The 21,065-nt window shown below is 27.3% G+C and overlaps 11 protein-coding genes across 11 annotated transcripts; 6 read left to right on the forward strand and 5 right to left on the reverse strand.

Moving 5' to 3' along the window:
• Window positions 1-66: 66 nt before the first annotated feature.
• PNEG_01989 (hypothetical protein) lies at window positions 67-1,660 on the forward strand (the record flags this gene model as incomplete). Its single annotated transcript, XM_007875778.1, has 6 exons — window positions 67-114; window positions 159-246; window positions 304-542; window positions 596-1,266; window positions 1,310-1,412; window positions 1,453-1,660. The coding sequence occupies 6 exons, from the start codon at window positions 67-69 to the stop codon at window positions 1,531-1,533; spliced, it is 1,230 nt and encodes a 409-aa protein (XP_007873969.1). The 3' UTR covers window positions 1,534-1,660.
• Window positions 1,661-1,809: 149 nt separating this feature from the next.
• PNEG_01990 (hypothetical protein) lies at window positions 1,810-2,175 on the reverse strand (the record flags this gene model as incomplete). Its single annotated transcript, XM_007875779.1, has 4 exons — window positions 1,810-1,916; window positions 1,963-2,005; window positions 2,050-2,081; window positions 2,127-2,175. 4 exons carry the CDS (start codon window positions 2,173-2,175, stop codon window positions 1,810-1,812), a joined length of 231 nt encoding a protein of 76 aa, XP_007873970.1.
• A 91-nt stretch (window positions 2,176-2,266) lies between these two features.
• PNEG_01991 (hypothetical protein) lies at window positions 2,267-5,539 on the forward strand (the record flags this gene model as incomplete). The annotated part of the gene is made up of 11 exons (XM_007875780.1): window positions 2,267-2,451; window positions 2,495-2,609; window positions 2,659-3,114; window positions 3,161-3,351; window positions 3,403-4,060; window positions 4,102-4,219; window positions 4,269-4,522; window positions 4,570-4,713; window positions 4,763-5,053; window positions 5,103-5,303; window positions 5,353-5,539. The coding sequence occupies 11 exons, from the start codon at window positions 2,267-2,269 to the stop codon at window positions 5,467-5,469; spliced, it is 2,730 nt and encodes a 909-aa protein (XP_007873971.1). The 3' UTR covers window positions 5,470-5,539.
• Window positions 5,540-5,951: 412 nt separating this feature from the next.
• Window positions 5,952-6,661, reverse strand: PNEG_01992 (hypothetical protein; the record flags this gene model as incomplete). Its single annotated transcript, XM_007875781.1, has 3 exons — window positions 5,952-6,161; window positions 6,204-6,323; window positions 6,365-6,661. 3 exons carry the CDS (start codon window positions 6,659-6,661, stop codon window positions 5,952-5,954), a joined length of 627 nt encoding a protein of 208 aa, XP_007873972.1.
• A 462-nt stretch (window positions 6,662-7,123) lies between these two features.
• On the reverse strand, window positions 7,124-7,671 carry PNEG_01993 (hypothetical protein; the record flags this gene model as incomplete). The annotated part of the gene is made up of 2 exons (XM_007875782.1): window positions 7,124-7,395; window positions 7,473-7,671. The coding sequence occupies 2 exons, from the start codon at window positions 7,669-7,671 to the stop codon at window positions 7,124-7,126; spliced, it is 471 nt and encodes a 156-aa protein (XP_007873973.1).
• A 117-nt stretch (window positions 7,672-7,788) lies between these two features.
• PNEG_01994 (hypothetical protein) lies at window positions 7,789-9,660 on the forward strand (the record flags this gene model as incomplete). Its single annotated transcript, XM_007875783.1, has 12 exons — window positions 7,789-7,901; window positions 7,956-8,024; window positions 8,075-8,147; window positions 8,195-8,294; window positions 8,342-8,934; window positions 8,981-9,039; window positions 9,082-9,097; window positions 9,139-9,234; window positions 9,276-9,355; window positions 9,401-9,479; window positions 9,524-9,546; window positions 9,589-9,660. The coding sequence occupies exons 1-12, from the start codon at window positions 7,845-7,847 to the stop codon at window positions 9,658-9,660; spliced, it is 1,317 nt and encodes a 438-aa protein (XP_007873974.1). The 5' UTR covers window positions 7,789-7,844.
• A 494-nt stretch (window positions 9,661-10,154) lies between these two features.
• Window positions 10,155-12,243, reverse strand: PNEG_01995 (hypothetical protein; the record flags this gene model as incomplete). Its single annotated transcript, XM_007875784.1, has 8 exons — window positions 12,202-12,243; window positions 11,691-12,145; window positions 11,548-11,643; window positions 11,369-11,500; window positions 11,213-11,317; window positions 10,979-11,167; window positions 10,379-10,934; window positions 10,155-10,339 (listed from the first exon to the last, which is right to left on the reverse strand). Exons 1-8 carry the CDS (start codon window positions 12,224-12,226, stop codon window positions 10,155-10,157), a joined length of 1,743 nt encoding a protein of 580 aa, XP_007873975.1. The 5' UTR covers window positions 12,227-12,243.
• Window positions 12,244-12,371: 128 nt separating this feature from the next.
• Window positions 12,372-14,128, forward strand: PNEG_01996 (hypothetical protein). The gene is made up of 6 exons (XM_007875785.1): window positions 12,372-12,952; window positions 12,994-13,137; window positions 13,179-13,425; window positions 13,473-13,600; window positions 13,645-13,835; window positions 13,885-14,128. Exons 1-6 carry the CDS (start codon window positions 12,475-12,477, stop codon window positions 14,119-14,121), a joined length of 1,425 nt encoding a protein of 474 aa, XP_007873976.1. The 5' UTR covers window positions 12,372-12,474; the 3' UTR covers window positions 14,122-14,128.
• A 110-nt stretch (window positions 14,129-14,238) lies between these two features.
• On the forward strand, window positions 14,239-16,545 carry PNEG_01997 (hypothetical protein; the record flags this gene model as incomplete). The annotated part of the gene is made up of 7 exons (XM_007875786.1): window positions 14,239-14,493; window positions 14,539-14,743; window positions 14,786-14,866; window positions 14,909-15,340; window positions 15,385-15,580; window positions 15,625-15,986; window positions 16,030-16,545. The coding sequence occupies exons 1-7, from the start codon at window positions 14,261-14,263 to the stop codon at window positions 16,543-16,545; spliced, it is 2,025 nt and encodes a 674-aa protein (XP_007873977.1). The 5' UTR covers window positions 14,239-14,260.
• Window positions 16,546-16,741: 196 nt separating this feature from the next.
• On the forward strand, window positions 16,742-18,159 carry PNEG_04304 (26S protease regulatory subunit 8; the record flags this gene model as incomplete). Its single annotated transcript, XM_019757822.1, has 6 exons — window positions 16,742-16,816; window positions 16,859-16,922; window positions 16,965-17,084; window positions 17,132-17,652; window positions 17,765-17,987; window positions 18,032-18,159. The coding sequence occupies 6 exons, from the start codon at window positions 16,742-16,744 to the stop codon at window positions 18,157-18,159; spliced, it is 1,131 nt and encodes a 376-aa protein (XP_019613359.1).
• A 261-nt stretch (window positions 18,160-18,420) lies between these two features.
• On the reverse strand, window positions 18,421-20,845 carry PNEG_04305 (hypothetical protein; the record flags this gene model as incomplete). The annotated part of the gene is made up of 9 exons (XM_019757823.1): window positions 18,421-18,486; window positions 18,529-18,801; window positions 18,848-19,093; window positions 19,140-19,532; window positions 19,575-19,603; window positions 19,648-19,712; window positions 19,834-20,083; window positions 20,127-20,724; window positions 20,771-20,845. The coding sequence occupies 9 exons, from the start codon at window positions 20,843-20,845 to the stop codon at window positions 18,421-18,423; spliced, it is 1,995 nt and encodes a 664-aa protein (XP_019613360.1).
• Window positions 20,846-21,065: the final 220 nt, after the last annotated feature.

Raw genomic sequence — 21,065 nt, forward strand, 5'->3', positions numbered from 1 at the left:
TTTGATTTTATATTTATGATTGACTTTATACGTTTAATTGTTATTTGTTACTATTTTTCTTATTGAATGACGACACTTAAGGCATTGGATTGGGTAAAAAAAGTAGTTTTTGATGTCAGTTTCTTTATTTTTTTATTAAATGGTCCTAATAAAAGAAGAATTATACGTTTGCCAAACGAACTTATGAGGATATAAAGGATATTATTGATTCTTATCCGTCAGTGGATGTTTGGATTGAAGAAAGACGTAAAATAATGAATTTTTGTTATTTTTGTGGAAAAATATAGTTAATTTTTGGTTTAGAATCTGAAAAACGAGAGAAAAAATGTATTCTTTGTATTAAGGTTGTTTTGCAGGTTGTTTCATTTGAAAAAACATATGATATTCCTGTTGTTTTATGGGTCCCGTTATTATATCCACGAGAGGCACCTATTGTTTCACTTGTTATAGAAGAAGGGTTTGTTATTAAGCAGGGCAATTATGTTCATTCTGATGGTCGTTGTTATCATCCATGTATAGAATTTTGGGATGAATATTCATGTGTATGTTTTTATTTATATTTAAAGCTGATATTTTAATTAAATTTATAATTTAGGAATCTACATTAATTCGACTTTTTGTTTCTCTGAAAAAAGCATTTTCAAAAGACGTTCCAATTGTTTTTTTACAATCTGGTTGTATTTTTAAATCATCATGTTCTACATCTTCAAAAGACTTATCGAATGATTATGATTTATCTGCAATATCTAAATCTCAAACCTCTCTGGAACAATCATCGCCTCCTCCTTTACCTGACAAACCTCCAAGTTTTTTAATTAAAACGCCTTTTTCGCTTCAAAAGAACAATTTGATTGAACTTCCTCAAAAAAAATCTGTTAATATACTTGATTCTGCTTGTATTGATGCAGGGGTTCCAAGTATGTCTTCATCAAACTTTGATTTAGTAAAAAAACCATTGAATCCTATTGTTGAGCAACTTATTAAACAAATAGCTATCACGTTACAAGAAAATGCTCAAACGTCTCAGAAAACAATAGCTCAATTGCTTTTTCAAGTAAAAAATGACAGAGAAAAGATACTTCGTTCTCAAGCTCAAATTGAGAGGGAAAAAACAGAAATTACTCATATAAAAGAACAATGCCAAAAAAACATAGATATTTTAAAAGAAAAAATTGAGTCTTCTAAACTTCTAATTGAAAAATGCAAAAATATGCAAGAGCCATCAATAGATGATATAGTTATTCCAGGAAATGCTCTTTCCGAACAGTAAATCCTATATTATTTATTTTACTCATTTATCATTTTTTAGATTTTATGATTTGATCTCTGATGAAAAATCAATAGAAGATACAATTCATGTTCTTGTAAAAATGCTAGAAAAGGAAAGAATAGATTTCGATACTTTTCTTAAAGTAAATATTTCAAAATCCTTTTCTTTTACTAATAATATAGTATACTCGAAATCTTGCACGAGAACAGTTTATGAAAAAGGCTTTGATTAGGAAAATTAAAAAACTGGAAAGTTCCTCATAATTATCGACCTTTAATCCCCTAAGCTCTTTTATGTTTATACTTATTTTTTACTAATTATAAAATTCTGCAACAAACTTTTTTTGGTTTTTATATTTCATTTTTAAAAACCATGCTATATTCATCAATCACCTTTTTTATGGTTTTTTTTTGTAATATTAACATTAAAAATACATAATCAATTTATTTTAAAAAACTACTAATATTTCCTCTACAAATTCTGCTTTTTTAAAAAAATATCTTTATATTTTTATATTACTATAATCGATTCTTCTAACTTCATCTAACACCTTGTTCTTTTGAAACATGAAATTTAGATAATTCATCCGAATTCATATCAACATTTCTCGTCTTTATCTCTTCTAACTTTGCTTTTTCTTGTATTTCTTTTTAAAATTAATTTTTTTTAATAATTTTTTAAAAATCTCCTACTTTGACTTTCTAATATCCGATCTCTATGTCTTGCCTTAATATCCTTTATTATATTATAAATATTACACTAAAACTTATTCAAAATACTTTTTTTGCAAAATAATATCCTATTCCTGCTGCTATTCTTTGTTATATATTTTTTTATCTTAATCTTTTTTTCTTACCAATCGTCAAGCTTACCCAGCCTACAGCAATTGACCATGGTTTATTCATTATTTGTTGTTAATTTATGTTTCTCTTAAGTTTATTAGGTCTATTAAGTTAACCGTTACTTGGTCCAGATCGTTGAACGTTTATTTTTAAAATGTATCATCAAGAGCCTAGTTTAAAGCCTCCATCTCTTTCAGATATATTGGAAAGCTCTAAGAAACTTCAACATAAATTGTTTCGATTGGAATTGCCTCAGATTCAGCTTGGTTTGGATCAAATTCGTCAATGTTCAGAGGAACAAGTATTAAATCTTGGTATGAGGGATGGAGATACAAAGGCGTAAGAGATAAAAAAGAATAAAGGGAGTAGTTAAATTGTCTAGACATTATTTGCTTGCGGGAAGTGGAATGAATGCAAAAGAAACGCTACAGACCTTGATGTCTATACAACTTCTTCCTTTCTATGAATCAGCACCATTAATGGATACAGATATTGATGTAAAAGAGGATATATAGTTAGAAATATGAATGAATTGAGTATTTTTAGGGCTATTTGAGATATAAGAAAGAGAGGAATATTTTATTGGCAATAGAAGATATGATTAAACAGAGTCAAAGAGATTTTGATGCTTTTGTTGCACGAAATGTTAATTATAAGTTGGAGAAAAACAAGATGAATTTGTTGAATGATTTTCAGAATACTAAAGAATTATCAAATGTGAAACAAAATGATGTGTCAAAAGAAGAATTAAAAAATGTAACTGAATCGACTATGGAAAAATCTTTTTTTGAATCTAGTTTTAAGAAATCGAGATTTGCGAAGTCTGCTTTTAAGGATTTTGATGATGTTGAACTATCAGTACAACATACTCCAGTTATTTCTACGATTCGACAAAAATATGCAGAAATTGTGTCATTGTTGAATGAATTTAGATTAAAAGGAAAAGGATTTGGAATTTTCAATGCTTTTTGTGATGTTTTACGGTTGTATAGGGGTGATATTGTATATTAAATGAGTTTTTCGTCTATTTTTTAATCAATATGTGTAGCGATATCAGCAACTTTCTGATTCATGGAAATTGCTTTCGAAAATTGTTGAAGAAAACAATTATTTATATGACTCAGTGTCTTCTAAAACTACTAATGAGAGACAGTTTGTTTCTTATATTGATAATCCTGCTTCAAGACCTGCTATGTTTAAAAAAATTGTTTCTGGAGCAAAATCATTTCTTGAATTTCAGTAAGTTTTTATCTTTTCCAAATATTTGTTTCAATTAATTTTTCTTTGAAGATTTTTTTCCCTTATTGAAAGAGAAATTATAAAATATCCTCATGATGCAAAATTAGGTGGTGTTCCATCTGCTGAAAACAAAATTCGAGCATATTTGAATATAAAGTTTATGAAAAATGGTAGATGGATAAAGAGTAATCTAGAGATTGTCAATAATATTCCTATATGGGCGTTTTTATTTTATCTTATTAGGTGTGGATATTTAGAAGAGGCAGTACAATATACTTTGAAACATGAAAGTTTATTTCAAAAAATTGAAAAAGCATTTCCAATTTATTTAAAAGCATATTTTATGTCTCCTAATGGGAAGCTTCCTCGTCAACTTAATGATAGACTACATGCTGAATATAATCAACGTATACGATTTATAACAGAAACCTCTGACCCTTATAAATATGTAATTTATAAAATAATTGGCAGATGTGAGTTATCAAAGAGGTCATTACCGGAAGTTTTGCCTCTTGCAGAAGACTATATGTGGCTTCAGTTAAATTTGATACGTAGTATAGAGGATTCTGGAGAATCTGTTCATGAAAGATTTACTTTAGAAGATGTACAAAAAACTCTTTTAAGTTTTGGGGCTAAACATTTTACTTCTAAAGGCACTAATCCAATTGTATATTTTCAGTTACTTTTGTTAAGTGGGCAATTTGAACGAGTAGGAAGGTTTTAAATTATTTAAAGCTTGACCATTTTTAGGCAATATATTATTTATATTCTTATTATCCTATTGATGCTGTTCATTTTGCAATAGGCCTTACATATTATGGATTATTGCATATACCAGTAGTCGATAATTCCTTAGAGACAGAGTTATGTATGATTTACATTTATTTATAATAGTTTTAATTAATCATAACAAATAGTGTCAATTAATGATAATAATATTGCTTGCCTAAATTTCTCAAGACTTATATGTGTATATACAAAAACATTTCAGAAATTGGATCCTAGAGTTGCGGTTGATTATCTTTGTCTTATATGTTTAAACGGAGATTTATCCCCTCCAATTGGAAATGCTCAAAAAAATATTTGTTATGAAGCAATAAAGGAACTTGTTTTAAGTACACGTGATTTTTCTCAGTTATTAGGAGATGTGAAGGCTGATGGATCAAGAGAAGTATTCTATTTTATATTTTTATCTTTAATTAGTAATTATATCATTAGCCTGGAATTATTGAAAAAAGACTTGAATTAATACAATTACATAGTGAAAGTGAATATTTAAAAACAATTACAGAGCAAGCTGCTATACAAGCAGATAATGATGGATGTACTGCTGACGCTATACTTCTTTATCATCTATCGGAGGTCTGTTAAATATATAAATATATTTTGAATATATATACTTATATTTTAGGATTTTGATACTGTAGTTTCGATTATTAATAAAGTTCTTGGTGAAGCTTTAAGTAGTCCTTCACTTAGTACTTATGTTGAGTCTGGCAATTCCTCTTTGAAGATCAATTTATCTTTGATGGCTATGGAGGATCCAAGACGATTGGCAGAGAATATGATGTCTGTATATTTCAATAATGTTGAGATATATTCTAAAATAACTCCTACAAATAGAGATGCTTGCAAAACTCTTTTAAAAATAGCAGATGCTCGTGCTGCATATAAAGAAGGTAAATGGGAACAATCTTTAATGGTCTGTTAATTGAATTTATTTTCTTATTTTTAATATTATTGATTTATAGATTATTGAACAACTTAATGTTATTCCTCTGGATTGTAATGCAGATATTGGAGCTATTAAGAAACAGGCACAAGATTTTTCATCTCTTCATGGTAGTATTGCACGTAATGTTCCTGGTCTACTTGTCATGAGTATGGAATGCCTCTATAAATTAAACAATAAGCTTAAATTAAGTCCTTTTTCTGACTCATCTCGTAATGCTGTAATAAACTTTGTTTTTTTGGAAAGAATAATTTCTGATATCACTTTAGAAATTGATTGAATTACGGAAACGTGCGAAATCTGCTATGATTTATGCTGGATTGATTCAGTATAGAATGTCATCTGAGATTTATTCGCATATTTCTCGTCTTGATGTTATGTTTTAAGTATACATTTATACATATTTTGGATATTTTTAGATTTTGAATCCAGTATTTTTTTACATTATTTTTCGTAATTTAAGGCATATGGTACATATTTACACAATAACGGATATTATTTTTTATAGATATCATTATAAAATATGAGAAAAATTAATGGTTTTCAGTTTTAAAACTAGTCTAAAATTTGCAAAAGGAATTTTTTTTTAAATAAATTTAACATGAATTAATGGTAGTTTTTCAGATGGTCTAATTAGAAATCCATATGTATTTGATAAAAATATTTGAGATTTTAAGAATTACGTTCCCGGTCGCACCTTTATTAGAATGGTTTATTGTATATCTTTATATAAATTTCCAAATAACTTTTGAACAATTCCTTGAGACCTGTATTTGAACATTTCAATTGAAATTTATATTTGTTATTTTAAAGATATAAATAAAATACTTTCTTAATATATTTTTTTATATAAAAAAATTTTAAATTTTTATTCTACATTCCTATTTTTTACAAGCAAAATTAATATAAGTGGTACTATATACATCCAATATTTTTGAAAAAATGTTTTTTCTTTATTTTCTATAGGTTTTCCATCTGGATCTAGAGTAATAGGCTTATTAAATATAGGCATCACCCCATTTTCAGATGATGGAAATACAATTCTTACACTTGTAGTAATTTCTGGAATCTGATTTTTCTATAATTTATCAGCTTATTTTTAAATTTCTTTAGTAAAAACTCTTTTTTCTAAAATACTCAATATATAGTCTACATGCCATATTTCATTAGAATTATCCAAATAAATAATTATTTCTTCATGAATATCTTTGTCTTGTTCTAATAGTTTTTTTAAATGAATCTAAATTTATAAGTTTTAACTAAAAATATGTTTAAGTATACCCATGGAATAAATCCATTTTTAAACTTTTTTTTAGAATTAAAAGCTCCTACTCTATAAAATCCTTTTTCCATATAATTCCATGTTGCTGCGAATGAAAAAAGTGTCTCATTATGATAATAAACCGCTTTTTCTTTCTCAAAATCATATTTTACATATCCTCGTAATACTGGTGTAGTTTCTGGTGTTAATTCATGAAATATTTCAAAATTAAGATCTTTAGTATATAAATCATTCTCATGTGTTAGTGTCCTCCCAAATAAATATAAGAAAAACCATAGGAATATGTATATTTCCATTTTAAAAATTTACCAAAATTTGTTTAAGTGTGATCGTATATTTAATATTTATTTATATATTAAATATAAATAAATAAATGATTATTTCAATGACTTTTATAAAGTACTATTGTATTGTAATTCTGTTAATTCTAATAATAGTTAGAAATATCTTCATAAAGTTAAATATAATTTTTCAAAATTAATATAACATATATTTGAGCCCAACATTTAGATGATATTATTAAAATGACTACAATAAAATATTGTCTTTTTTTAAATTTAAAAAGCTATTTATCCCGTAAATGATTTGGAATATAATAATCTTAAATAAGTTCCTTTAAAGTGTTTGATTAATCATCAATTTTATCAATATTTATCTCTTTTTTTAATTAAATATTAAGAATAAACCTTCTCTTTCCTTAATTCCGATATATTTCTTTATTTTAAACGCTCTCTATCAAAGTTAGGATTGTTTTTTGTTTATTTAAATTTTTGATTTGATTTATGCTTCTTTTTCTTTTTACTTTTATATATATCAAAAAATGAATTCGCTCTCTTTTTGTCATTATCTCCATAAGAAAAGTCTTTTGATTGCTTTATTAATGAAATTTTTTCAATATATTTACTTTTACTTTCAAATTCATCGCTATCATCATATATTTCAACCTTCTCTTCTTCATCTTTTTGTTTTTTACTTTTAAACAATGATAATTTCTTCCTTAACAATGCTTTTTCTTCTGATAATTCAGTATCTTTTTTTTTTTTTGTATTTGTTCTCAACTCCAATCTTTTTTTCAAATTTTTGTCATTTAAATACTGAAAAAACTACCATAAACTTGCCTTTTTTGTATTCTACTTCTAAAAAGCTCTTCATCCTCACTATTAATATCTTCTTTTTCCTCTTTAAAGTCTAATTTATTTTCAGATTTGTTCATCCAAGATGTAACAAGTTCTCTAGTTTTATGAAGAGATAAATTAATTTCTGACTTGATAATTGAATTTTTTGATATGTTTTCTTCATATTTCATTGTTTTCCTATCTTAAAAGCCCTCTTTTAAGAGCCCTATTAAGCAATTGATTATGCTGAATTTCTCATAATAATATTGAGGTCGATAAGCACCTCTCGAAACTTCAGTATATTAACTTTCTCTTCTGATATAAGAAAAAAGCTATTAAGAAGCCTTAAATACTAAGAATTCTCATGGTTAAATATTTTTTTCGTCCTTATTTATTAAGGAATAAGAGTATTGGTGCTAAAGTAGGTTTTTAAAGCTTTTTAAAGCGATGTAATTGATTGATTTTGAATATATAGAATTTTATCTTTGGATATAGAAGAAACCTTTCTATTCATGAATATTTATCGGCAAATATTTTAAGAGATGTACAATAATTAATAATATGTGCTTTTTGAGTGGTATTTATTGAGTATAGTATGGTATTAATGTCCCTTCTGGGAGAGTTGCCAAAAGTTCTGAAGAGGCGGTAAAAATTGCCAAAGAATTGGGTATTTTTGGATATATTTTTTAAGAGAGATGGTAATTGAATGGTTAGGAGTGGAAGATTTTGTTGTTAAAGCACAGGTTCTTTCAGGAGGAAGAGGAAAAGGTGTTTTTGATAGTGGGTTAAAGGGAGGTGTAAAAGTAGTTTGTTCGTGGGTATTTGTTGAATAATTGTTCCTTTGAAATGAAGAGTTTTTAGTCCTGAGGAAGTTGGTCGATACGCGAGTCAAATGTTAGGATATACACTTGTTACGAAACAAACGGGGCCTTCTGGAAAAATTTGTAATGCGGTTTATGTTTGTGAAAGGAAGTTTTCTAGAAAGGAATATTATGTTGCTATATTGATGGATCGCGCATCATGTGGACCTATGATTGTTGCATCTTCTGAAGGAGGTGTTGATATTGAAACAGTTGCTAAAGAAAATCCAGATTTGATTTTTACAGTGCATATTGATATATCCAAAGGGGTTACTAAAGATATAGCATCTAATATTGCTGATAAACTTGGATTTTCTGAGAAAACTCGGGATCAAGTTATAGACACAATATTAAAATTATATAAAGTGTTTATTGAAAAAGATGCCACTCAAATTGAAATAAATCCTCTTTCAGAAACGATAGATCATAAAATATTTGCTATGGATGCTAAATTTGGGTTTGATGATAATGCAGAATTTAGACAAACTGATATATTTTCATTACGTGATAAGTCTCAAGAAGATCCTGATGAAATTAAAGCAACTAATCTTGGATTAAATTTTATCAAACTTGATGGATCAATTGGATGCTTAGGTATGATTTATTTTTAATGGGTATTAAATTTATGGATGTTTTTTAGTAAATGGAGCTGGTTTGGCTATGGCTACTATGGATATTATAAAGCTTAATGGCGGAGAGGTTTGTTTATGGTTTTTCTTTTGTATAATAACTTGTTGTTAGCCTGCAAATTTTCTTGGTAATATTTTTTAGTTCTTTTCTTTTTTCTAAATTCTAAAGACGTTGGTGGCTCTGCTAGTGCTGAATCAATTAAAGAAGCATTTAGTCTTATTATCAAAGATCCTAAAGTAACTACTATCTTTGTGAATATATTCGGTATTGTCGGTTTAAGATTATATGACCAACTAACGGTTTAGGTGGGATTGTGAGATGTGATTATATAGCACGAGGTCTCATTTCAGTCATGAAAGATTTGAATCTTTCAATTCCTATTATTGTTAGTAAATTTTTGATCATTTTATATGTTTTGATTATTATTAAGGTGCGTTTACAAGGTACGAAACAGGAGGAAGCACAAGACATATTAAATAGTTCTGGTTTACAATTTTTTTCTTATATAGGTTATTATATAAGTGATATATGATAAAAGCTAATATCTTTTTAGATCTTGATGAGGCAGCTTACAAGGTTTTTAATAATTGATAATAGTTTTTTTTTAATTTGATGTAGGCATGTCATTTTAGTAAAATTATGAAATTGTCAAGAGATATTGATGTGGATATAAGCTTTAAGCCTTTATAAGTAGTTATGAAATGAATAGGTTATAATATCTAAATAGTTAGATTTCCTAATCTATTTTGTTAATTTTGTAACTTTTCAAATTAAATTATTCTGTTTTATTAAATATCTAGTATTTTTATTAGATGTTTTAGGTATGATATTTAAATTTAGAAATAGCCAGTAGATCTTTTTTTAATAATGATTAATAGAAATTAATGTTTTATTAAATTGACATTAAAATATTATATTTTAAATATTTTTATAAGGTTTTTTATGAATTCCTATACATTATATTTTGTGTCTAAGAATCTAAGCATTTCGTTAAATTGCACAATAATGGTAATATAAAAATGGTAATGATAATATACGAAAAACTACATGTTACAATATTAATTTTTAAATAAATCTATCTTTAAAAATCTTATATCAGAAAAAATTAGTAAAAATGAAAAAAGTATTAATTATACAGGTTCATAGTATGACTTTAATGACATATATTCATGGCAATTGTGTTTTTAATTTTTAAGTACAAGATATCCGTTTTCCATTTTTGCTATTCGTGTTACAAGTTCAAGTATAAGATCACGATTTTTTGAATTCATTTCTAATTGTGGTTTAAATGATTTGAGAAGCTCCTTCGCATTCATTTTTCTGGATTGTATAGCATTTTTCAATTCTTCCTCAGTTACTAAATAAGAATCTATTATTGTTAGAATCTATAGACTAAGAAAAAAAAAACCATTAGATGTAGATTCCGCAGTATTATGTGTATCACTTCCTGAATTCGGACTTAGAGGAGAATTTAAATTATGATCTTGCAAATTATTTATCGTTCGAATTTTTATCTTTCTAGTAGAATCGCTAGAACTAAGGTTTGACGAATCTTCTAAATTATTTACATCTGAATCTAGTTTACGTCGTTTATTACGTTCTGGAGAAGTTTCTCTGGGAGATGATAAAGATGATTGGAAAGAATTCGCATATGAAATTAAATGTTGTTTTGGTAATTTTAGCGTAATAAGATATGGTCTAGTAGGACCAATAGAATGAAAATAGTCCTGCTTTTGTGTTTTCAAAGCACTAGATAGTGCCAAATGTTTTGTGAAATCATTAGATAAACTATTTGATACTTCTGTAGATAATGCTTTAGAGACTATCGAAAAGTTTTTGTTAGTATTGAAATCGCTTTGTATAGCGTTATCTTGTAATTGCTGTTTTTTTTTATCTTTAATTATTTTTTCTTGTTTTACCAGATTTCCCCTTTGAAAATTAGATGTATCAGAATCCGTATCATCCTATAATATATATTAACATAGAGCACAAACTAAAGAATAAATACTTCTGATACATATGGATTATTCTCCTCATCAGTTTCGTATATATGGTTTTTTTCATGATAAGTTAAATATTTTCTCATTTTCCTTCCTTCCTTATCCATTCTTCTTTTTTCATCGTATGAATTTTCGCTCATATATTTATTCTCATCTTCTAATAAATTTGCTGATCGCATTTCTCGTTTGATTCTTTCCTTTGCAATATTAATCTTTATAATATATAATAACAATAAATTTACTTCTAGTTCTCTATTGTCCTCTTCATTTCCTTCAATAAATGGTGTTTCTTCATCATCTGCAAACTCTTCATTAAAGTCTAATTCTTCATAACCATCACGATCTCCCTTAAAATATTAATATAATCGTTTCCATAATATACTTTCATTCAATTTTACATTTAATTCTGATTTTCTTTGAGATGCAACTGTCCTTAACCTATATATAGGCCCTGATGGATATTCTTCATGATTATTTTCTTTTATCTCTTTCTTCATAAACCAGCGAGGAACAATAATACGTTTGTTCATCTTCAATATATAAATATCTTTTTAAAATATTCTTCTAATTTTCATACTTTAGCTTCTGCTTCGTCAATAGACAAAGTTTGATAGCGACTTTTTTGATTAAATCGATAGTATTTATTCGCTGGAACCACTTTGAATCCATTTTCCTATCCATTTTATAAGTTCATATATCTAATTTTAGCCTAATATATACTGCAAATACAAAAAAAACATAGTTATGAGATTGTCCTCCCTCCATTGTTCCAATCCATGTATTCCGTCCATCAAAATCCTCTAAAACCCATGGAACTCGTTCTTCTTGTCTTAATATCCATTCTGCCTTATTTATCCTATAACCTTGTCTTGTTTTCTTCTTAAAAATATTTGTTTTTGTGCTTTGTGTCGTTCCTGATGATACTGTTTCTTGACTATTATTTTTTGATCCCGTTTCTGACATAGATTCTTGTATTCCTACTGTTGACATTGGATCTTTTCTATGTAAACGAACTGGGGGTGTAAAATCTGTCAGGGGATCAATCATTCTTGTAGAATGAAACTTTAAAATATGATGTTTAGTTCCTTCAATACTCTTTGCTACTGATGTAAGTTTAAAATCCATATATGCTGGAGTTTCTAAAGAATCAATGTTATGATGGCTTTCTTGATTAACTATTAATCATTAGTAAAGCGTTTAAGCTTAGAATAAGAGTTTGATCTCCACAAACCATGGATCTTCTCGTCTTCAAGCATTTGAGAGGCGTATTGGAGTCGTCGTCGTCAACGTCAAAAATAGTGTTTATCACGGAAAGTTATATTTTTAGAAGGTATATAAGGTTTATTATAATTTGAATATGTTTAAAATTAAATATTTTAGTTAAATATATTATAGAAGGTTTTTGAATGAAAAATTTTGGAATATTTTTGCAGAAGAAATTTATAACTTTTATGAAGATAGATAAGGGTTTATTTGGATAAGAATTTTGTAGGAATAAGAGGACATGGATAGTGTAAAGGGTTTTGAGGGAGTAGAGTCGGTTGTTTTTCAAAAAGAAATGAAGAAATTGACCAAAATCTCGGATTTTTCTGGGAAAAATTATGGGTCGGGAAATGAAATAGAAGATCTTAAGAAGTCTTTAGAAAAAATGATGTTAGAGTCAGTTAATATACAAGAAAAGGGAGTTTTTTTAAGAGAGAAGGGTTCGGAGGGGTCATATGAAGCTAATTTGAATGATAAAGATGTTTTAAAGAATAATAAAAAAGATAGTAATTTTCGGAATATAAAATATTATGAACCGAAAGATTATGGATTATATGTTAATGGAAAAGCTGTATGGAGAAAGAATTATGATGAGTATTTTGTTCTTTCTACATTTATATCGCATACATTGAAGCATATTATGCCTACAAATGAAGAGATATCTCAAAAGGAAAGATTTCGATTTTTTTTGAGTGAAATTCTTAATACATGTAGACCATGTATGTTTTTTTTTAGATTTTTGAGATTAATTGTTTATTAGCTGCTAAATTGGTTTTATTTGGAAGTGTAGCGAGTGGGCTTGCAATTGTTAATTCGGATATGGATTTTTGTGTTATGGATGATTCTTTAGATTTACATACGGATGAATTTCTAAAAATTTTTTCTGAAGAAATTAAAAAATATGGTTTATTTTTTTCTTTTGATATTTAATTCTAATTTTATTAGGTATGGAAACAACATTACTTTTTAGAACAAGGGTTTCTATAATAAAGGTTAATAGTAAAGGTTCTTTTAATTTTCCGCAAGGAATTTCATGCGATATTGGATTTAATAACAAACTCGCAATATATAATACTAAACTTTTGGCTACATATTCTAAATGTGACCATCGTGTAAGAAAGATTATTTTATTTGTAAAATATTGGGCAAAAAGACGTAAAATAAATGATCCATATCATGGAACTCTTTCAAGGTAATATTTATGAATAATAAATAGTTAAATATTGAAAAATTAAATAGTTACGGTTATGTTTTGCTTATTCTGCATTATCTTATAAATATTGTTCCAATTCCTCTTTTACCAAATTTGCAGCAAATGAAAGTAGCATCTTGGAGATCTATACCGCAATCAGAGATTGAATGTGATGGTATTAAGAAATTCCGTGTCTTGAAATTTTATTTATATCGGTAGGATATAATGTTTGGTTTTATAAAGATATCGATATCTCTTGTTCTTTTTCAAATAATACAGATAGTTTGGGAAAACTTGTTTATGGTTTTTTTTATTATTATGCATATCAATTTAATTGGAAGGACCATGTTGTAAGTATAAGAACACAAACTGGTCTTTTAACAAAACAAGAGAAAGGATGGACTCAAGCAGTAAGTTAAATATTATTAAATTTTATATTTTTTTCATATTTATGATTAGATGGAGCGAGTTTTTGTTTCTGATAAAATATTTAAAGACCGTTATATTCTTGCAATAGAAGATCCTTTTGAAATTACTCATAATGTTGGAAGGACCGTTAATAAGCAAAGTTCTCATATAATTAGAGGAGAGTTTTTTCGTGCTTCAAAATTATCTAGTTCAAAATTAAGAAAAAAAATATTTAATGAATTATGTGAAGAACGGATTATTATAAATAACTTTTCAAATGTAATATAAAAAGACGGCTTATTCTTTCATAATTATTCTTTATTATATTTGTATTCTAATATGTTTATTTTTATATAAAATTGATGTCAATTTCTTTTATATTTTTAGATATCGATCTTGAATGTTTGATCTTCTCTTTAGATAAGGTATGGATAAGATAAAAATATCCCAATTATCTGATAAAAATATTCCTGTTGATTATGTTATTTGCTTTTATTATGACAAGACTCTTAAAAAAACAGTAGAACAGTTTAAAAAATTAGTTCAACGACTTTCAGAAGTTGGATTGAATGTTGAATGTTACAATGATAGTTTAAACTCTATTTTTCTATTTATAAGTTGTTCTTCTTCTAGATTACATTTGGAGGCCTCTATTTCTCGGTTTTTCTGTGTTATTTTATGAGAATGATAATAACAAATAGGTAGACGTAAAGATTGGTTATATGGAATAGAAAAAGTGTCCCCTTATATAAAAGATGACGAAAAAATAACTGTTTCTGAAAGATTAAGACTTGTTTATGATATTATTTCTTCTCCTGTCTCTGAAGGTGGTGCAGGGATTTGTCCTGATTTAAATGAATGGAAAATGGTTAAATTTATCTTTCCTCTTCATGATTACAGGTTTAATAAGGTAATTTATTAGTCATTTTTATGTATTTTTCGGATTTATTAGGATTATATGGACAGGATACTTAAAAAATGGGTTATAAATGAATCAGATTTAGATATTCTAAAGAATCATTTTGGAGAGAAGGTGATTATTATATAAAAGAAATATAAATTTTTAAAAGATTAGATTGCTTTGTATTTTTTCTTTATTCAGTTTTATATTTTATGGCTTATATTTCCTACTATTTTTGGGCTTTTTATTCATTTTTTTTTTCCAAAATATTCTATAGTGTTTGCTATTACTATAACTTTATGGTCTATTATATTTATACAAATGTGGAAGAAGACAGAAGTAAAGCTTTCAGTACGATGGGGAGTTTATGGTATTAGTAAAATATATCAGAGACGCGGATCATTTATAGAAGATAAAACTGGAAAAGATGTAATAACTCGACAAACTATTTTTTTTTTTTCAATTTTGAAATGGCTATTCAGAAAAATTGTTTCTTTTCTGTTTCAAATGGTATTTTCTATTGTAATTATTTGTATTCTTGTTGGTATTTTTTTCGTGGAGTTATACTTTTTGGAGATCTATGATGGTCCCTTTCAAAAATATTTGGTTAGAATATGCATTTTGAGACTAATTGAATCTAATTAATTAAGGTCATTGTTCCTACTGTTTTATTTATGATATTTATTTCTATATTTTCTGTTATATATAATATATTGTCGACTTATATAAATTATTACGAAAATCATGAAACAGATATTGATTTTGAGTCTTCATCTATTCGTAAAGCTTTCTTAGTAAATTTTATTATTTCTTATACTTCATTATTTATGATTTCTTGTTTTTATGGTAGTTTTAATTTATTGTTGTTTATCATTTCTTATTATTTTTAGTGCCATTTGGTTCTGATATTATTCCAAAAATAAATATATTAAATATTCAATCTATATTCACAGATTCACAAAATATTAGAATTAAACTATTTACTGTAAATTCAGATAAATTGAAGAAGCAATTCATTTATTATATGATTACTGCACGGGCTATAAATTTCTTTAAGCAATGGACATTTCCTTTTCTTTCTAGATTTTTTTTTAGTATTCTAAGAAGGATTTATACTACTAAATTTTTGAAAATTGGTCATGAAGATACAAATAGTTCTTCAAAAGAATTTGAATTTTTGAGAAAAATTCGTGCTCAAATGGAGTTGCCTGAATTTTCTGTTTTTGATAATTATTTGGAGTTGATAATTCAGGTGTTTTTATTTTTTTCATTTTAATTTCATTAATCTCTTTTAGTTTGGGTATATTCTTTTATTTTCAATTATTTGGCCTTTAGGATCTCTTTGTTCCCTTTTAAGCAACATAATTAAGATTATTTCTGACTATATAAAGCTTCTTCTTGCTACAAAACGTTCTATTCCTTTTCGTACTGATACTATTGGTTTTTGGTCTTCATATTTAACATTATTGAGTTGGTTAGGAACTATTGTTATGACTATATTGATCTATTTTCACAATTATTCTTTAAATACTTATATTTTCTCTGAGTTTATTGTTCTTGGTATCTTTTCAAATTATTTATATATAATTTTATATACTATTTTTAAAAAAATATTTGGATATATATTTCATGAAGAAAAATATATTCTTAGGAAATACTATTCTCTTAAGAATGATCATCTAAAAAGATCAATGGATCAGGATACAGCAAAATATAGGGAGCATCAATATATAAAATATGACTATACAAATGTTATTGAAACCGGTACTTCTATTATTACAGATTTTTTCAAAAAATACAAAAAAGAATAAAAAAATATTATTTTCAATAGTTTTACGAATATTATACTTATTAAGGTCTGGATATTGGTTTTAATTTTAAGAAAAAGAAAGGTTTTTAATAAAAAAGACCTAGAAAAGCTGTTGATCGTAAGATCGGGTTCTCGGCCGGTTAAAAATAGAGTTTTTGAGAAGGCTTTATTAGAGCCGTTTTTTGCGCTTCATAGGGATGGGACTAGCTTCTATTTATGAGGAAGATATTACATCTTTTTATACTCGGAAAATTGAAGAAGCAGAACTACAGGTTAGATTATGACTTTTTTCTTTTGGTGATTTATGAGGTTAGATTAATGAAAAGACCCAGAATTTAAGAAGACTTGAGGCTCAGCGTAATGAATTGAATGCGAAGGGTATATTTTTTCTTTTATTGATTCTTTATTTTTATTTTTTAGTGCGTTTATTGCGTGAAGAACTTCAACTTCTTCAAGAGCCTGCATCTTATGTTGGAGAAGTTATTAAAACAATGGGTAAGAAGAAGGTTCTTGTAAAATGTCAACCAGAAGGGAAATATGGTTTTTTTTTTTATAAAAAAAGTTATCTTTTTTAATAAATTATATAGTCGTAGATATTGCAGATGGAATAGATATTAAAAAGCTTACAGCAGGTCTTCGGGTATCACTTTTATCAAGTTCTTATACTCTTAACTCTATACTTCCAAGCAAGGTTGATCCTCTTGTATCTTTAATGATGGTAGAAAAGGTGCCAGATAGTACTTATGAAATGATTGGTGGTTTGGATCAGCAAATTAAGGAAATTAAAGAAGTAATTGAACTTCCTGTCAAGCATCCTGAGCTTTTTGAGTCTCTTGGGATTGCACAGCCTAAAGGTGTTTTATTGTATGGTCCTCCTGGTACAGGAAAGACGTTACTTGCTAGAGCTGTAGCACATCATACCGATAGTAAATTTATTAGGGTTAGTGGTTCAGAGCTTGTTCAAAAATATATTGGTGAAGGGAGTCGTATGGTAAGAGAGTTATTTCTTATGGCAAGAGAGCATGCTCCATCTATTATTTTTATGGATGAGATTGATTCCATTGGATCTACAAGAAGTGAAGGTGGTAATCGAGGCAGTGATTCGGAGGTTCAACGCACAATGTTAGAGTTGTTGAATCAGCTTGATGGATTTGAACCGACGAAAAATATTAAGGAAAATATTTATTTTTGCTTATTTAAAATAAAATAATGTAATGTAGGTTATTATGGCGACAAATAGGATTGATATTCTTGATCCTGCATTGCTTCGTCCTGGTAGAATTGACCGGAAAATTGAATTTCCTCCTCCTACATTGAAGGCTAGAGCAGATATATTAAGAATTCATTCAAGGTCGATGAATTTAACTCGCGGTATCAATTTGCAAAAAATAGCAGAAAAAATGAATGGTTTTTCTGGGGCAGAAGTAAAAGGCGTATGTACAGGTATGAATGATTGATATATTAAACATTATTTTTACTTTTAATAGAAGCAGGATTATACGCCTTGCGTGAGCGAAGGATATTTGTACGAGAAGAGGATTTCGAGCTTGCTGTATCTAAAGTAATGAACAAAGCGGGTATATCGGATGTTAGTTTATCAAAACTCTTTAAATAAGAATATAATTTCTAGTCATATGTTTTCTGCATTATCTTTAAAGGCCATAATATTTGTATAGAAACTATTATTTCTGTTTTAGTATTGTTATTTTTTATTTCGCTAAAAATGTAGATATTTAATTCAGTTTATTAGACGGTTTGTATTTGTAAAAAGTCAAATAATTAAAGCTAGTAGAATAAAATAAGAGTCTTTATGATACTAAATGTTCTGTTAATTATATTTCAAATATTATACATATAGAATTTGATTATATTTTGGTTAATTTTCAAGTGCTTTTTTTAATTCATTCCATTTTTTTTTTAATGCGTCATGTTCATTATTAATCTTTAAATGTTAAGATAAATTTATCAATATCATAGAGTTTACCGTAGCTAGTTGTATTTTTGTTTGTGCAAGTTCAGCTTCTATTTCTGCCATTTGATCTTCGAGTATACGATTTTTGTCTATCACTTGTAGATTTTTATCTACAACCTTCTGAATTTCAGATTGCATACGTTTTTCAATTTCTGCTGGTTGAGATTCAACTGTTAATTTTAGCTCAGATACTTTTGAAATTAATCCTTCATTTTCATCAATTAGACTGGCTATCTGTATTTTATTCTGGATCATAGTGTTTGCTAGTTGAATGTTTTCCTCGCTCTAAATAAAAGGTTAAAAGAGAAAAATAAAGAAAAAGAACATGAACCAGTGTATTAAGAGAATCTTGAAGGTCTTTTACTTTAAGAGAAAGTGAAGAATTTTCTGATTTTAATATGTTAATTTCGTTATCTTTTTCTATTTCTAATTCTTTTATTTCTTTATATTCTGCTGCATATTTAGAAAGCAAATTTTCTGTAATTTCTATTGAATAAGCATCATTAACAAATTCATCTACGCGATAATCCGCTGCATGAGTCAGCCAAGATAGCTTCGCTGTCGATTTTTCAGGTGTCTAATATTGTTAAATAAAACTTTTGTTATATATATGGGTATTTTACGCTATAGACAAAAAAAATTTTTTCTTTTAGAAAATTCAAGAGCTGATCAAATTTTAAAGAAATAATTTCTTCCTGATTCTTTTTCATCAAGGCGATAGCGAATTTAAGAATTGAATCAATTCCTTCTGCTATTACAACGTCAAAAATCCTTGTCACCATATTTATCGGAAATTTATAAGCAAAAAGGGTTAAAAACCACTGTGAAGCATACATAGATGGTCTGACTCCTTGACTACGAAGATGAAGATAGATTGCCAGCAATTTATCTTCCAATAATCTCTCAAATTGATATAAACGCAAATTTAGCCCTGGCATACCCGCTATATAAAAGCTTCGGAAATCATAATCCTTCATAAGCTTAACAAACATACAAAATGCTTCCTCATCTGACATCTTGATTTATAAGTTTTCCCTTTAAAAAATGGAATTTTTTACATAAAGTAATAATGGGCCTGCTAAAAAAGCTGTTTTTTATTAGCTTGTTTTTATTAAAAAAAAAATAATAAACCCATCCCCTGAGTGTACCCAACTTCTGGGTCATACAGACTGTATGCTTTAAGAATTTTATAAAGTCTTTCCATAATTTTTTTTTTATTTTAATTAGACGTAGGTTAAAATTTCGAGTGTAAATCATATAGGAATGGAGGATTTAAAATGAAAAAAAAAAAAATATTAAATATCATATAAATATTGCTCCATTGCTTTAAGAATAGGTTTCGGAAAAGTACGATGAAGATCTCTTCGTATAATTTTTTCGTTAGGTGCAGTTTGATTAATAAGCGTATGATAAATATATTCCATGTCAGTGTTTTTAGAAGAAGCCATAGTTTGCCAAAGAACCCCACGAAGTACAGGAGGAATACCTGAAGAAATAACACTGGATAATTCTTCTTTGTGTTTTTCGGCGACAAAAGAATAATCATTAATCATAAGTCTGAAAAAATCTGTAAATTTTTAGTAATATAATAAAAAATAAAATAATTATACCCCAGTCAATAGTTTCATCACCAGATACTTGTTTATAGATTCTTTCAAAATCTTCTTGTAATTTTTCTGTTGATGTTTTGGAGATTTTTTCTGCTGAAATAGGTTGCTGGATTATTTCTTGAATACTAGATGATGTTTGTGAACTATTACGAATATGAGATGGGATAATCGAAAATCCAATATTTCCTGAAAATGGTGATCGTGTTAATGATGAAATTAAGGTTCCTGATGATGTAGATCGTAACCATTTAAAACGGTTTTTTTGTATGTTTGATCCCTTTTCTTCTACTGAACTTTCTTTCGATTCTTCACATATAGTTTTTTTTGGTAAATATTCGTCTAAATCTGATGATAATATAGAATTATTCTCTTCTGATTGCTTTTTTTTTTCTAAATCTATATTTGATTTTATTTCATTCTGTTGTGATTCTTTTTTTTTCAAACTATCGCCCATTTCTTTTTTATCCTTTATTTTTTGATATCCGTTTCCAATTTCTTGAAGAACTTCTTCTGTTGATGAACAATTCTTTTTTTCTTCTCCCACATTCCCATTAGATATATAACTCTTTATATACATAAATCTGTTCAATCCCGTTTCCTGAAAAACAATAAACTTTCTTCAAACATATAATACTATTATTCACTTCTCGTATTTCTAGTAATTCTTTCTCTTTTTTAGCATAATTCATTTCGTTTTCTATTTTTTCGTTTTTACTCATATTTACCCTTCAAGACACTTTTTTTTTGCGAGAAAAAAACTACTACCACTTTTTCATACTATAAAAACTTATTTATTCCTTTATCTTCTTATTATTTTTCTTATTTTCTTCAATTATTCCTTTTCTTCTTTTTTTCACTTTAAAGATACGTTGTCGTCCCTGAGCTTCTATACGTTGTCTCCGCTGCCCTTTAAAAAACTAACGATCGATACTCTTAAGA

The sequence above is a fragment of the Pneumocystis murina genome (genome assembly GCF_000349005.2).
Source record: "Pneumocystis murina B123 chromosome Unknown supercont1.9, whole genome shotgun sequence".
NCBI lineage: Eukaryota > Fungi > Ascomycota > Pneumocystomycetes > Pneumocystales > Pneumocystaceae > Pneumocystis > Pneumocystis murina.

What these genes read in the sequence shown, in the direction of transcription:
- PNEG_01996 (XM_007875785.1), top strand. Translation starts at nt 12,475, where the DNA reads ATGGATAGTGTAAAGGGTTTTGAGGGAGTAGAGTCGGTTGTTTTTCAA. An exon ending in TGAAGAAATTAAAAAATATG is followed by an intron (nt 13,138 to 13,178) that starts GTTTATTTTTTT and finishes TAATTTTATTAG; the next exon opens with GTATGGAAACAACATTACTT. An exon ending in TATCATGGAACTCTTTCAAG is followed by an intron (nt 13,426 to 13,472) that starts GTAATATTTATG and finishes AAAATTAAATAG; the next exon opens with TTACGGTTATGTTTTGCTTA.